The sequence below is a fragment of the Musa acuminata genome, chromosome BXJ3-2 (genome assembly GCF_036884655.1).
Source record: "Musa acuminata AAA Group cultivar baxijiao chromosome BXJ3-2, Cavendish_Baxijiao_AAA, whole genome shotgun sequence".
Taxonomy (NCBI): Eukaryota; Viridiplantae; Streptophyta; class Magnoliopsida; order Zingiberales; family Musaceae; genus Musa; species Musa acuminata.
In genome coordinates, this window is record NC_088350.1 from 30,573,680 (window position 1) to 30,588,074 (window position 14,395).

General features: G+C 43.3%; 4 protein-coding genes and 1 long non-coding RNA gene across 10 annotated transcripts; 1 reads left to right on the forward strand and 4 right to left on the reverse strand.

The window, feature by feature from the left end:
* Positions 1–806: 806 nt before the first annotated feature.
* Positions 807–3,248, reverse strand: LOC135631228 (abscisic acid receptor PYL3-like). The gene is made up of 3 exons (XM_065138715.1): positions 2,963–3,248; positions 2,383–2,598; positions 807–1,358 (listed from the first exon to the last, which is right to left on the reverse strand). The coding sequence occupies exons 1-3, from the start codon at positions 3,158–3,160 to the stop codon at positions 1,086–1,088; spliced, it is 687 nt and encodes a 228-aa protein (XP_064994787.1). The 5' UTR covers positions 3,161–3,248; the 3' UTR covers positions 807–1,085.
* Positions 3,249–4,096: 848 nt separating this feature from the next.
* LOC103975465 (probable inactive dual specificity protein phosphatase-like At4g18593) lies at positions 4,097–6,504 on the reverse strand. Of its 4 annotated transcripts, none has more exons than XM_065138374.1 (4): positions 6,353–6,475; positions 4,777–4,869; positions 4,484–4,691; positions 4,097–4,385 (listed from the first exon to the last, which is right to left on the reverse strand). In XM_065138374.1, exons 3-4 carry the CDS (start codon positions 4,686–4,688, stop codon positions 4,231–4,233), a joined length of 360 nt encoding a protein of 119 aa, XP_064994446.1. In that variant the 5' UTR covers positions 4,689–4,691; positions 4,777–4,869; positions 6,353–6,475; the 3' UTR covers positions 4,097–4,230. The 4 variants fall into 4 exon arrangements, with proteins under 4 accessions (XP_064994446.1, XP_064994444.1, XP_018676709.1 ...); XM_065138372.1 differs by having other exon boundaries at positions 4,777–4,915; positions 6,353–6,467; XM_018821164.2 differs by having other exon boundaries at positions 4,777–4,847; positions 6,353–6,428.
* Positions 6,505–7,074: 570 nt separating this feature from the next.
* Positions 7,075–8,635, reverse strand: LOC103975464 (protein trichome birefringence-like 31). The gene is made up of 5 exons (XM_009390431.3): positions 8,268–8,635; positions 8,018–8,189; positions 7,752–7,951; positions 7,531–7,674; positions 7,075–7,469 (listed from the first exon to the last, which is right to left on the reverse strand). Exons 1-5 carry the CDS (start codon positions 8,600–8,602, stop codon positions 7,124–7,126), a joined length of 1,197 nt encoding a protein of 398 aa, XP_009388706.2. The 5' UTR covers positions 8,603–8,635; the 3' UTR covers positions 7,075–7,123.
* A 425-nt stretch (positions 8,636–9,060) lies between these two features.
* LOC135630795 (glutamate receptor 2.7-like) lies at positions 9,061–12,448 on the forward strand. Its single transcript, XM_065137989.1, has 5 exons — positions 9,061–9,298; positions 9,370–10,643; positions 10,716–11,022; positions 11,111–11,478; positions 11,792–12,448. The coding sequence occupies exons 1-5, from the start codon at positions 9,070–9,072 to the stop codon at positions 12,140–12,142; spliced, it is 2,529 nt and encodes an 842-aa protein (XP_064994061.1). The 5' UTR covers positions 9,061–9,069; the 3' UTR covers positions 12,143–12,448.
* On the reverse strand, positions 10,688–14,348 carry LOC135630796 (uncharacterized). 3 transcript variants are annotated; one of them, XR_010494142.1, is made up of 5 exons: positions 13,973–14,348; positions 13,669–13,789; positions 12,416–12,497; positions 11,389–12,284; positions 10,688–11,303 (listed from the first exon to the last, which is right to left on the reverse strand). It is a non-coding gene; the product is annotated as an uncharacterized LOC135630796 (long non-coding RNA). The 3 variants fall into 3 exon arrangements; XR_010494141.1 differs by having other exon boundaries at positions 13,669–14,348; XR_010494140.1 differs by having other exon boundaries at positions 13,704–14,347.
* Between the last annotated feature and the right edge of the window lie 47 nt (positions 14,349–14,395).

Consider the following 14,395-nt stretch of genomic DNA (forward strand, 5'->3'; position numbering starts at 1 on the left):
ATCCGGTTCGGTAGAACGGTCTACTGCGAACCAAGCCGAAACGAAATAAAGATCCCGACGGACCGAACCGAACTAACTCCAATCATCCGCCTCAGCCTTAGCCCGCAGGCCCAATTAGCTACAATGAGTGCCACCTGATGTGATGCTAATTATTTGGCCCACTTAACATTAGGCTTTCTTTGATTTGATAGCCACCAGTCAAGAGTGACGCATCACACAAGGTTAAAGTCAACACAACATCCAAAGTTCCGACGATATCTCATCATTGGTCCTTGTGATGCAGTGATTGTGTTGCTTCACAGTACAAGTATGCATGCAATTATTAGAAACAAGCAGGAACTCATAGTGGGATTCATCACTGAGAGAGCAGGAACTCAAAACCATCAACAACACAATGTAGGTGCATAGTAAGGTATGCTTGGTCTATAAAGCATCTCTATTTACCTCCATTGTGTCTTACTGCTTGCATAGGCAGCATCAAACATCACCAAGACAGGTCCACCAAGAATCTACCCACATTGCATAGGCATAGCAATGACAACTTTGTTGACCAGAGGTCTCACTGACTCCACTGGCAGCCATTGATACAGTTCAAGCAAGAGAACTAGATACTCATGCAAAACATGGAGATATCACTTCAAAAAGCATCACAAGAAACAAAAGTGTGACCATGATTGCTTGTATTGATTCCACACTGAAAGAGGACCACACCATCCAGTGATGGATCACAATGGCTTTTGATTTTTACATTTGCTGACAAAATGTGCCCTCCCACCTATCAGAAGAATTAGTCTGTTAAATACCTCTGAGTAAAATAGATAAAATAGATGAAATAGGAATCAAGATGGTCAAATATTTACAATGCTCGAATAGCACTCAAGTCATTTAAGAGGAGTCATACATGCGACAATCCTACAACCCATATTTCTCCTTTAATGTAGCGACTGCAGTCTTGCCATCACCAGTAAAACCATAGAAACACTTAAGCAGGCATCACTATTCACATGCAGCAATGCCCAGTGGTGATTGTCAAGATTACCAATGATATAGGGAGCAAATAAGAACAACCAGACTATGGCAAAGCTTTAATGAACTGAAGGCCCTGAAACATCACTTGTAACCCCACCCGTGTCTCCACCTCTGTCCAGACAAATTGGCTCTGTGTGGTCCTGAAGTGGCAGATGCTCAGATATTTCAGCCAGGGATTTGAGGTTGCATTTGATCAAGACCTCCACAAAGTAGCAAGTCTCGTCCTTGGTGTTCCCATCAGGCACATCCACTACAAATGATTCGATCACCAGCGTCCCTGGTCTCCCATCAATGATTTCAGGATGGGCACTTACAATGGATGAATAGTTCTGGCAAAATGATAGCTCATAATCAGCCATAAACCAACTTACATTGGATGAATAGTTCTGCATAGCAAAATGAGAGCCCTGAAGTAGTCAGGTTATAAATTTCATATGTATACTTTAACATTTTGGCCATACGTCTGAAGCATCCACCAAACTGAACAAAAGATGGTAGATGATCAAGAGATCGATTAGCAGTTAACAAATCAAGAAAGAACGGATTTCATTATCAAGCAATTTCTATAATAGCTTGAATGAGCTTTACAGTCCTAAAAACAGAGAATATGAACATACACAAGATCTGAACAAACTGGTTAAACGCATTTGTAGATTTAAGTAAATGGACAAATGAATTAGCAGATCCAAAGAAACAGGACAATAGCCAAGCATCGATTGATAAAGAACAAGTGAACCTAAAAGTTTATAGTCGAGTAGATTTAAGTGATTATTTACTCCTAACTCTTCAAGCAAAAATTATATATCCAAGAAATTTTCCACCTTGAAAAAGATGATGATCACAAAAGCTAATCAAGAAATTAAGCTAATATGAGGCATACAAAAAAATTAAACACATCTATATATTCTAGAAGGAAACCACATGCTCTTTACCCTAAGTCAAATGGTAAGAATCCGTACTACTGATCTATGTTTCTGGGATTATTAGCTGCTTCTAAAGAAAACATCTCTATGCTAATCAATCAATGAAAGAACTGGACCGTATGAAACAGAATCGTGATAATCTATATCATCAAGCACAGAAGTTTCATCATATGCATGATAGTCATACTAGTTTTCTGTGCACTCATCAGGAAGCAAACCAATCGTTAATAGTGCACATAAGATTTTATCAATTGTGATATTACAAAAGCTCAAATCAGGAGATAAGCTCATGCTAGTAACGTTTTGTAATCAGAACATAGTCTAATTTCAAGTAGAATATAGTTCACCAGAACAAGAAAAGAAAGAAACAGAACGTGGTAATTTAACAGCAAGGAATTGGGAATGTGCAGCAGTGAGAAGATCAACAGACCTTGAGCCTATGGTCCCCTCCAACAATCTTAAAGCTGAGGATGTGTTCACTGTCGTCGAGATGCTCCAACCTTTCAGTGCTGGTGGTGGCAGGGAGTCCAGATTTCACATTAACCTCCCTCAAGCTCCCGATTCCCAGATCCCCTTGTGCGATGCACCTGCTCACAAAAGGCTTGTACTTCTGTGGCTCATCAAATCTCCTAACAAGAGACCACACCTATAAACATATGAGCAGAACAGATCATCGTCAAGTTATAACTGTAATCATGATTCATGGAATAGAAGTTTGTGAGAAATGAATGTACAGCCGCCCATTAACTTAAAGAATTTTGCCATCAAAACAGTCTAAAAAAATAGATAATCAAATCACTTTGCCATCAAAACATCAAGTTACATCTTATGTATCCAGCACTTTGGAAACGTGAATGTTCAATGCATCAAAGCAACCATAATAAAGGTTCCAGGCAACAGAGCAAACATGTCCATCGGAATAATTCCTGTCTTCTTCGATCTAGAGGCAGCTTGAACTAGAACGTCAGAGAAGGACAATTACATGAGTGCCAGGAAAGGAAGGATCTTACGAGATGGACGGGGGCTTTGATGTGCTTGAGGATGGCGGAGCTGCACTGGTTCTCCTCCGGCTCGTGGCAGTGGAACCTCCTCATGTACTCCGCCGCCACCGGGCGGCAACCTCCGCCGGGAGGGTGCATCTCGTCGGCGAGCCGCCACGACCCTGCCCCTCTTCCCGCCGCAACGCCTGCCCCGCTTATCCCCACCATCTTGCTTCGATTGAACGCACCGAATCGCACCCAAATCGAGCGATCCCCAGATGGCTCCCTTCAAGCCCGCCTCACTCTCGTTTCTGATCGGATTCATATTCGTAGAAAGTAACCTTCACTGGAACAAATTTACGGGAAAGCCACCGACGCTTCGGTGGCTGTAATCACTTCCTAGCGTGTGAGAATGGTGGTATGAACGTAATTATGTTCATTTACATACCATCATGTCGTAAGCATGACAGAATATTCGAATAAAATTAGTAAAAAATAAAATAACAAAATGAAAAGAGATCGGATGCAGGCCCGGCCCGGCCCATCCCAGACCACTATTTTTTATTATTTATATTGGGTAAATTAAATGTAAGAAAAAACAAAAAAAAAACATAAACAATTCTATTTAAGTGAACATATGCTAATTAACATGGTTAAAATTCGAGGGTAAGCTTCATTGGGCAAAGACTAGCTTTCCTCACCATGCCATTGAAGTAAAACATGGGTTCACCATTAGATGAAACATCAGTGTAAAGAGTATCAACATCACCAACAACATATGCAATTTGATTCAGCTGAATTCTCACTAGAGTGTGATGGTTCCTCCTTATTTCTTCTTTGAATTTTGTAGGTAGTGAGTGACTTTGTTTTATGAGACAAAAGGAGGAATATAGTGGCTGCTGACTGTACTCCTTGCAAGATGAAGGGTGCAAAACAAGCAACGTGCCAAGCACTAATATAGGGGCTGAGATGGGCAAGCAAAAGCAAATTAGTCAACTTAAAGAGTTCTTATAAAAATGTACAATGGATGTTAAACTCTTTTGTTAGTGATATTTGAAAACTTGACTCCATTATTTGAGTCACCGAGTTTTTGTACACAATTTAACTAACTACAGTAAACTTACTCAGCTAACTTGTATGTGGAGAGAGCTGATGCTTCCACCCTACTGTAATCAGACCTTTATATCCTTCCAATGGAAGGGTATACAAAGTTCTTTAATTTCTTGGAAAAAAAGATTCAGTGTTGTTGACATTAATACGGTGTAAAATGGCGATTCAATCAACATTACAGACACAGCTCAACAAGTAGATTCATCAATTCGACTCTTGTGCAGTTGAAATGCTGGATTAACCCATGCTCCACAGCTGCACTGCATCCCTGCCCAGTTGAATGAGCCTAAACGAGCTTTGCAACCTAAGCACCAAAGTTTCTCCTCGACATGGCCGCCTTCCACTGGGTCACACAGCAACCAGGGATTGCGGGTTAGTTTGATTGCTCCATGACGCCTCTTTTGCAGTCTCACAAGTGATAAAAGTGTTGTTTCTAGGTACCTGCTTCCATCCACTTCATAGGCTCCACAAATATTGAGGAACATTCAGGTTTCTTATCGGTGTTCGATGGGTCGCTTCGTTTGTTCCATTTGAAACAAGATTCTCCTTTACCTTGTTCGTGTGGTACCACGTTCCCTTGTGAGGCAACAATGCGGCGGCATCTTTTGCAGCGGTACAAAGTTTGAGGTTTCTGATCAGTTTCCATTACCTATTTTCCAACCAACATCATATTAGATATGACAATTACCTGAGCTGTAGCATATATCAATGAGGTCGTGATAAGGGATACTCACACCACAATCTTTGGAGAACACACAAACACACACACACACCCCTTGTAGACGTCTCTGTTCTATAAAGATTTCTACAAGGTACTCCAAAGAGCTCTTTTGATGGTCAAGAAATTACATGATCAAGCAACAATAAGACATGCTACTAAAAGCAAAAAGTTAACAGAAAGGAAGAAATGCCAAAACAAACAAGATATGACAGATAAAAGTACAAGATAACCATACAGAATCACTTGTCAGTAATCTATATGATCAAGGTTTATAAATGAATTCAAAGTAACTAAGCTATATCATAACTCTTCTGAGACTCCACAAATTTTAAGACAACAAACAATAAAGACAATAAAGACCTTGTTGCATTAAGAGTACAAGTTTTGCACCTGCACCAGTTTCTTACATTGAGGAACAAACAGAATACTCCAACTGGTAAACTGACACAATGCAGAATGTTTTCCTTTTTCCATGTTGCAGTGAACTACATGCTGTGATTTATTTATTCATTCAAACTTAATGATCCAGGTATCACAAAAATCGATCATCCAACTAGTACTCTAAAAAGAGGAAAGATTTGTTGGCACTACAAGAAATTGTAATGCAGTCCTTACAAAGTGCGCATACCTGCTAATCTGAGAAACGGAGACATGACAAATCGACATATAATCTTACCACCTTAATTTCCTCCTGACAATTCATGAACATTTTTCCCTAATTATTAGTTTGCATTTTCCCTAGTACTAGTATTTTTATTTTAAGCATGTTCTCTATACTAATACGATCCGACCAATATTGTTTTGTAAATCGATGTCTTTCACCCAAGACCCAAGGATTAAATAAAATTATCTTATCATAGAATAAGTTTTTCTAACAAGTATGATCTGTAAAAATGTCAATGTGAAGAAAAAAACTGAAAAAATGAAAACAGACATTTCACCTACAAATAACTCGAAAATAAATACTCTTAACCCATCACTAACAAAAACCCTCAGGAAGAAATAGAAAATTATTTAGGGCGATGGTGATCATAATTTTGACAAGTAAGCCTTTGGAGTAAAAGGCTCATAACTTGCTTCCCTCAGAAATTTTGTGCTGACGACACACTTTATCACCAAATCCATCAAATGTATATGAATTGTGATAATAACCCATAGTAAGAGAGAATTATTGCTCCCGTAAGAGACTATTCAACATAATGTTTATTTCTACATATATATCGTCTGGCAATGGAGAAGACCGCAAGTGCAAAAACAAAAAAGAAGTTCAGAATTCAGCTGATAAATCTCAACAGAGATTAGAATTCCCTAAGCTCAAGCAACTATAAGATGGCCATTTCCATGATGTCGGGTCATGCTTAATTTTGCGGCTACAATCACTATAATCAAAGACGAAGCAGGTGGCCCAAAGGGAAGTTCATCACCTAAACCCTAAAGCTGAAAATGATCGATTCATTACTTTTCGAATTAGTCCCAACCAAATACTCATAACAACTAAGGTCCCGAACACTACTGATCAAAGAACTATCACACTAACTAACAAAAAAAAGAATATCTGAACGCAGTCGAGAGAGAGAGGACAGATGTACCAAATGCGAGCTTTCCGCTTCTCCGGATCGGAATTGATGGTTCTAAGGCGGAACCCTCAAGAACAGACCTCGCCCAGCCCAGAAAGTCGCCGGCGACACCCGTAGGGTTTCGACTTCGAGATAACAAAAGGTCTGAACCCCATTTGATACTTTCGACCGGTCTGGTTTAGTTAGATCGGTCACGTGACAGCTTCTGACATCCGTGACATATGAACCAACAAATTAATCCAACTACAAAACATTACGAGATCGATGTCAATTCAACCACCGATTTTATTCGGCCGGACCGGGTCCGGTTCCGGATCAAATCCAGACCGGGTCCGGCCCACTAACGTAGGAGCTCCACTTTTGGTGGGGTCCGGAGTAAAAGGACGCAAACGTACTTTTGCCGCGTATAAAAAGACGGTAACGTTCTGTAAGCTTCCGAATACGTTGTCTCGTCATCCCGATAGGTAGTATAAATACTAACTCTCCCATCTTAGATCATTGCCACATCGGCAAAATCTCCCTTTTTGTCTTTATTTGATATCGTAATTAATTATCGATCTCTCCTCTTTCCTCGCTATCTAAAAGCCTCATTGTCAGTCTACAGAGTGCTCTGTTTGTTCTGCTTTGCTTCGTCTCCAGAGTGCTGAATCATAATCAATTGAGCCCTTTTCTTTCGGAGGGATGGATGCATTGCAGCTCCTCTCGATCTTGTTATTGGCAAAGATACAAAGAGGGAAGAAGAAGAATGTATAGTGTATAATTCTCATGTACTACGACAGATGCTTAGTGACCACCGTGTATCAAGTACGTATACAAGATCTCGTTCCAAGTATCTGGAACACCCGGCAAACACCAGTGGATGCAGTCTGCGTACATCTCTGGATTCAATCTCAGCTCGCCCGTGATGAGCTTTCCTCTTCGCTCGGTGTACACGGAGGTGTGAGCGTCCATGCGGAACTCCGATAGCTGCGTGATGTTCAACATCGTCACCTTCACCTTCAACCCTTGCAGAGCTTCTGCCACTGCTCTCATGACATCTAAGCTGGATCCTGCTCCCCAGAATGGCCGCTGAATCGGGTACGACTCATTGAAGCAGTTCCCGTTGCTCCCGTTTCTCCACTCCCAGCTCCTGCAAGAGCTGCCATCAGCAGTTCCTGCAACAAGAACGGAGAAGGGTTGTGCAGGCTTACCAAAGATGGGTTGGTGATAAGCTCATGAAGTAGGCCTTCTGTGTGTCGGGATTCATGGCGGAGTCGATCCATTTTGCCCAGGTCCTCAGCATCAGTTCATATGCGGCGACGACATCGTACTCGTGGACGTCATGGGAGCCATTTCTGCCAAGGAGGAGGAGAAATCAGACGAAGCCGATCGCGTTTGTGCTGATCACCGTGGAAGACGAGAAGCTACCGACGTTGCGTTGATGAGAGGCTGATACATCCACCAAACGTAGCTCTCGAACACCAACACGTCGACCGCCGCCCAGTGCTGGCTGTGTTCTGTGATGGAGTCCAGCTTCACCTGCCTTCTCTGAACTGTGTGCTTCGTGGCGTGATCAGAGTTCGATTCCACTAGAAACGGAGCCCAGTAGAACTCGATCGATGCATTGAACTCCTGCCCACCAGCGTAAACATGAAGAACAAGCAATCACGGTAGCGATCGACATGGACTAGCTTGTACCTCCGCCACAAAAACCTTCCTTGGGGGATCCTTGTGGATGAACCGTTTGCCGTCGGGGACTGCAGGTTGGAGGAGGCACACCATGGACTCCCACTGCGTCCTCTGTATCGAGTCGCCGACGAACATGAGTCTCTTGTTCCTCAGCCTCTCCAGCAACTTCAAAGCATCGAACCTTGCAATGGCGCATGGGGATGCGATGAGATCTATGGAACGAAGTTTAGCAGACTATGAGGGCGGGAGCGGGTCAAACCTTGGCAGATCACATGCGTCCGGTTTCCACCGCCACTTCTGGTAGAGGGAGTCCGGGCGCCCGTTCCTCCCACAGGTCACTTGCCTGGTCAAGTAGGGGCAGCTCTCCTCGGTGTAGAGAGGGCGAGAGTTGTGCTCATCCAACACCCACCTCCCTTGGAAGAGATTGCATCCTTGTTCGAGTACGTCAGCAGGGTCTCCATGAGTTGTCGAGAAATAGATTTTAGTCAGGAAAGAAAACTCTACGATCGTTCGCAGTGTGCCGACGACCAGAATCGACGCCGAGACGAAGAGGAAGAGAGCTAAGAGAGATTGGTTGGAATGTGGCAGCCACATTTAGGAGGGTGAGAAATATGGAGGAGGAGGAGAAGTCATCTTTGCTTCCCCTTTTCCTTTGTTGGTTCTGTCATCGGATCATGCCTTGCACTTGAAGTGTCCAACAAACATGAATCCAACCACCACAAGAGTAAGCTGAAAGACATGGTTCTTGTTGCTTGTGGAGATGGAAATCCAAGAGAAGGATCGCTCCTTCCCCTAATGCTACGCGGAAGCGGTAGCGTGCAGCGCACGTTTTGACCGAGAGAAAGCGCGGCATGCGTTTCCACTCCAAAAACTTGGCTGCCACAGTCGCTGATCACACTGATTCCAAGTCAAACGGAAGTCAACCCTGTAAAGTCAAAGTCGGCAAAGTGCATTTCCGAGTGATTTCTTGGTCCAAGATTTGGAATTCGCCTGCCTGGAACTGTTTCTTGAATATGCAGAGTTTGTAGATGTTTGATGTGTAGAAGATGTTGTAGAACAACATGCGTGCTTCTCTCCTCTCGTTCCTCTTCTTCTGCTCCTCTCTCTATTGCGCCAAAGCAGCTAGCGTTTACATTGGTGCGCTGGTAAACACCGAGTCTCGCGTCGGGAGAGAGAAGAAGGTGGCAATTGAGATTGCAGCCCGACACTACAACTCTTCTTCTTCATCGCTTCTTCTAAGTGTCAGAGAGTTTAGCAGCAGCGCCGACCCCCTCGAAATATACACGAAAGGTGATTCATTTCTTCTTTTAATGGCAAGAGAATCTATTGCTGATACCATGCATACATCTGTGGTGGTGCAGCTCAAGATCTCATGAACTGGGGAGCAGAAGCAATCATCGGTGCGGGGACATGGCCGGAGGTCGCGGTCTTGGCAAGACTTGGCAGCACTGCAAGAATTCCAGTAATCTCTCTCGCCACGACACCAACCCCCTTGTCACCGATGCCTTTCTTGGTTCGGATGTCGTATCCGAACTCCGGCGAGGCGCGCTGCCTCTCTGACGTCGTGAGATCATACAACTGGAGGAGAGTCATAGTACTGTACGAAGATGATAGCTATGGCAGCATATCTGGAGTCCTCCCTCTCCTTTCTGATGCGCTTCGAGCCGGTGGTTCTCGGGTCGACCACCATATAGCATTCCCACCATGGCACACGGTCTCCGATGACGACGCAGCGGACACAGTTCGCCAGAAGCTGAAGCACGTCCCTCCACAGCTATCGAAGGTGTTCATCGTCCTGCGATCCTCACCAGAGCTGGCCGTCCATCTGTTCAAGGAGGCAAAGCTGCTGGGGATGATGGCAAAGGGTCACGTATGGATTGTGAATGACGACATCACCGCCCTCCTCGACTCCACCGATCTCAGCTCCTCCTTCATCTCTTCTTACATGCAAGGTGTGATAGGAATCAGTACCTACGTCAACACGACCACCAGCTTCTTCCACGACTTCTCTTCGGAATTCCAGCAAAGATTCGACCAAGAGTACGGAACAAAGGGTAAGCAACCGGGGATGCATGCGGTCCGAGCGTACGACGCGGTGCATGTTCTGGCTCATGCGGCAGCAGAAAGGGCCGAGAACAGAAGCAGCATCGCGTTGTTGGAAGGTGTCCTACTGGGCAATTTTTCTGGGTTGAGTGGCTCCATAAGCTTCACAAGAGAGGGGAGCTTGCCTGAGGACGGGAGACGAAACTCGGCTTTCCGTGTCCTAAACGTAGTAGGAAGGAGTTACAGGGAGCTAGGGTTTTGGTCAGAGGGATATGGTTTCTTCGAGGAGGAGACGGAGATGGGGCATGGGAGGCCGGTGGTGGATGTCCTGCGTCCGGTGTTCTGGCCAGGAGGCGCGGAGAGGACCCCAGGTGGGTGGGGCATGCTAAGGATCGGAGTACCCAATCACACGACCTTCGATCAATTCGTGAAGGTGGAATACGATGACAGTACTGGGAAGGTGAAGGGGGTAACCGGATTCTGCATTGACGTCTTTCGGGAGATTCTGAAACACTTGAGCTATGATCTGTATTACGAGTTCATACCTTTCGCTGGCTCCTACGATGATCTCGTGAATCGGGTCCCTTTGCAGGTACATAGATGATCTTTCTTCGTAGTTAAGTGTGAGTCGAGCACTGATGATGCATAAAAAAATTTGTTCTAGGTAATCGATGCAGCGGTGGGGGACATAACGATCCTGGCAAAACGGGCAATGGATGTCTCGTTCACTGAGCCGATTCTCTCATCAAGCCTTGCAATGATGGTGCCCTTGAGACCCAACCACACGCCATGGATGCTCATAAAGCCATTCACGAGAGACGTGTGGTTCCTTATCCTTGCCACCCTGATCTACACCGCAGGCGTTTTGTGGTACCTCGAACGCGACAGTAATCCCGAGTTCCACGGCACTTGGTGCGTCCAGCTCGGAGCTGCGCTGTGGCTAATTTTCTCCACCATCTTCTTCGCCCATGGTAAACCGAATCGATCAGGATTTGACATTGTATGTCAAACCAGTGATTTACCTGACCCGTGTCATGTTTCCTTTTCTTAATCATCAAGGAAGGATCCACAGCTACTACACGAAAACGGTGATGGTTGTGTGGCTGCTTGTGGTCTTCATCTTGACATCCAGCTTCACAGCGAACCTCAGCTCCATACTAGTTACTGAGAAACTTGGAGCGGTGCCACCAGGAAGTAGGGTTGGCTATGATGGCAGCGCCTTTCTTCTCAAGTACGTGAAGGATGTGTTAGGCTACAAGGAAAGAAACATTGAGTGGATTAGATCACCAGAAGCCTTCAGCGAGGCCTTTAAGAGTAACAAGATATCAGCTGCCTACCTTGAGACGCCTTATATCAGGGTGTTCCTCTCCCGGTACAAGGATTTCACGGTCAGTGGGGAGACACACAGGCTGGGCGGCTTTGGCTTTGTGAGTCTCATCTTATCTATCCCTGCCTGGAATACGAAAAATACTTCATTGCCCTGCTAATAAATTTTTTTCACAAAAATGTTCAAATTTAGCATGCAATTGCACATAAATATGCAACTTAATTTTCTTATCCTACCTGCACACACACATATATACGATGTCAACCCTACAAATAAATCTATGCATTAAAATTGCTTACACGAGCATGTATATCATCTAATTTCTTGAGCAGGCATTTCCAGACTCTTTTGCACTCGTGAATTACTCAACCGAGTACACTATTAACATTATGTTTACTTTTCCTCTTACTCAGGTGTTCCCCAAAGATTCTCCTCTGGCTGCTGACTTCTCCCAAGTCATACTGCAACTAGCAGAGAACGGGGCACTAAATAACCTAGAAAAGAAGTGGTTTTCGGTCGCCTTGTCCAGCTCTCCAACCCCAGACAACGACAGGAAAAAGGAGAGCCTAAGCTTGGACAGCTTTTGGGCACTCTTCCTGTTCACTGGTTGCACCTCGACCATTATCTTATTGGTCTTCAGTGCCCACTCATTTCTTCTGACTAGGGCCAGAGCAGCAGCAGCAGTATCCTTTGAGCCCCTAAGACAGAGTTTTAAGAAGGTTTGGACAGCAACTGCAAAACTCAATGAAAAAAGAGAGTTTTAAGAAGGTTTGGACAGCAACTGCAAAACTCATTGAAAAAAGAGAGAGTCCTAAACCCTCTGAGCAACAAGGGAGCGGTATGAACAGTCCATGAGGATGAAGGCAACTCTGCAGGACTCCATGTACCCGATGACACTGATGACAACTGCAGACAATGATGTATCAATATGAAAAAAGAGAGGTTCAAAAGAAATTATAGTGATAAAAACAAAATTTGTACCTTAAAGAGATAAACTATCTGTTACTAGAACTAGCATAAAGTTGTAGTATCCTTACCAACAAGAGGTGACTGAAGAAGATATTGTTAAATCAGTCAAAATGAAAGACATCAAAGGTGTCTTCTTTCTACATGCACCCACTGCGATGGGAAAAACCCAAAGAAGTTGGTAGATTGCAAAGTCTAAAGTTAGATACATATTCAAGGTTATCAAGAAAGATAAAATGAAACTAAAGCTTTGCAAGATAAATATGACTACCAAGAAAAAGAAATAAGAAATTACATTTAAAGAACACATATTATTTATAAGAAAAAAATTGTCTTTGATAACCTAACATAACACCATAACCATATCAGGACTCAGATAACAGATAAGCTCAAAAGTTGAATCTAGAGACTCCCTACAACATCAACTAAAAATAATGAAGAAAATATTAAAAAATTACGACAACCCCTACCAGGCAACCACTAGAACTTTGGTGAGGAAGCCTGATCATCCTTTTCCTTTCTAACTTGACCAGGACTGAATAAAGAAAACTTCAGTAGTTTCATAACGACGTCATGTATACACTAGCTGACAACTCTCTTGTCTTCTAAATTAAACAAAGCTGTCTTGTTTAACACAATCAAATGATTTTTGTATCGGACATCAACTTTCACGATCTCATTTTTCAGGTTATATTAATATTTCCATCACAAGTGGAGAATTTCTCCACTGAATAGAAGATAGGTCAGAATGCATCATTCAGGCCTAACAGTACAATAGAAAAATTCACAGAACCTTTAAGATAAGCAACTCACCAAGCTTTCACTTCCCAACACTGATACCTTATCAGTGCCTCATTCACAGTCTTAATACTAAATTTGCATTTGCTGTATCTTCTCATCTACATAAGCAACAATAAGATTGACAATACGATCATCTTATATTTTGAGACAATAAGCTGAATAATTTTCAGAGCCCTTTTTCTATAGTAGCATTAGCACATAGTTAGATCGTAATCAAAGGCATGTCCTCATGTGCAGGCATCTATCTTATCGCCCTCTCACATATTTTTATGGCATATTGCTTCCAATGGACATCTGGAAAAATATCATAGACTCGGTATGTAGATTCTTGATGAAAGTATCAAGCGCTCTTTTAAGGGGATTCATCATTTGAGGAGAAGTAGACTACTCAAAAATCTAATGCCCATGATAGGTAATATGAAATTCTGGCACATGTCTTGCATTTAAGAGACAACAATCAAACAAGAACATATGTCACACAAAGATTGATTCGACAATAACAAAAAAGAAGAGTTTAACTGACTATGGAACAGCTAAAGTAGTCCTTCTAGAAAGAACCTTCATAACGAGACTCTGCCTGGCCAAGAATCATAACGTTGAAGTAGCGCATGTTTCTTCTCATGGAGATGCATTGATCCCAAGTGCTGCAACAAAAGAAACCAAGATGAAGTCAACAAGGAGGACAAAAACCATGACACTCCAAATAGACAATGTATCAACAACATGTCGTGTTTTGAATCCCAAATAACATCAATGGCTGACTACGTAGAACAATCCGCCCATAACACTATCGCATAGGAATCGACGAAAACGAGGAGGAGAACCACCTGGTTCGCTGACGTTTCCCGTTCGAACGAAGCGTCAAGAGAGAAAGAAAAGGAAAATAAATCAGATCTTCGATCGAAATCCCGTGGAAGAAGGGGACCGGAACCCTATATTAGGGAGACGGAATCTCGGGGGATGAAGGAGACCGTAAGAAGCACCAAGAAAGGAAGAGAGAAAAGGAAAAGAAATTAGATCTTCGATCGAAATCTCAGGGGAAGAAGGGGACCATAACATATATCAGGGAGACGAGAAGAAGCACCCCCGGAGGAAGATTGCTGGTCGTCATGCCCGATCCAGATTAGGTCTTTGCGTCGTTTCTTGGAGTCGGAGACGAAGAAGAAATAAGGGTCGGACAACGACGACGAGAACAGAGTGAGCTCAGACGATAATATATATACACTAAAATATACAAAATAAAATTCAAA

Coding starts and splice junctions, on each gene's coding strand:
- LOC135631228 (XM_065138715.1), bottom strand. CDS start 3,160: ATGGTGGGGATAAGCGGGGCAGGCGTTGCGGCGGGAAGAGGGGCAGGG. Junction 2,599..2,962: donor TCAAAGCCCCCGTCCATCTC/GTAAGATCCTTC, acceptor ATATGTTTATAG/GTGTGGTCTCTTGTTAGGAG. Junction 1,359..2,382: donor GAGGGGACCATAGGCTCAAG/GTCTGTTGATCT, acceptor TCATTTTGCCAG/AACTATTCATCCATTGTAAG.
- LOC103975464 (XM_009390431.3), bottom strand. CDS start 8,602: ATGTGGCTGCCACATTCCAACCAATCTCTCTTAGCTCTCTTCCTCTTC. Junction 8,190..8,267: donor GACGCATGTGATCTGCCAAG/GTTTGACCCGCT, acceptor CGCCATTGCAAG/GTTCGATGCTTTGAAGTTGC. Junction 7,470..7,530: donor TTATCACCAACCCATCTTTG/GTAAGCCTGCAC, acceptor CAGCTCTTGCAG/GAGCTGGGAGTGGAGAAACG.
- LOC103975465 (XM_065138373.1), bottom strand. CDS start 4,688: ATGGAAACTGATCAGAAACCTCAAACTTTGTACCGCTGCAAAAGATGC. Junction 4,386..4,483: donor TATGAAGTGGATGGAAGCAG/GTACCTAGAAAC, acceptor TGTGTGACCCAG/TGGAAGGCGGCCATGTCGAG.
- LOC135630795 (XM_065137989.1), top strand. CDS start 9,070: ATGCGTGCTTCTCTCCTCTCGTTCCTCTTCTTCTGCTCCTCTCTCTAT. Junction 10,644..10,715: donor TGAATCGGGTCCCTTTGCAG/GTACATAGATGA, acceptor AATTTGTTCTAG/GTAATCGATGCAGCGGTGGG. Junction 11,479..11,791: donor GGCTGGGCGGCTTTGGCTTT/GTGAGTCTCATC, acceptor CCTCTTACTCAG/GTGTTCCCCAAAGATTCTCC.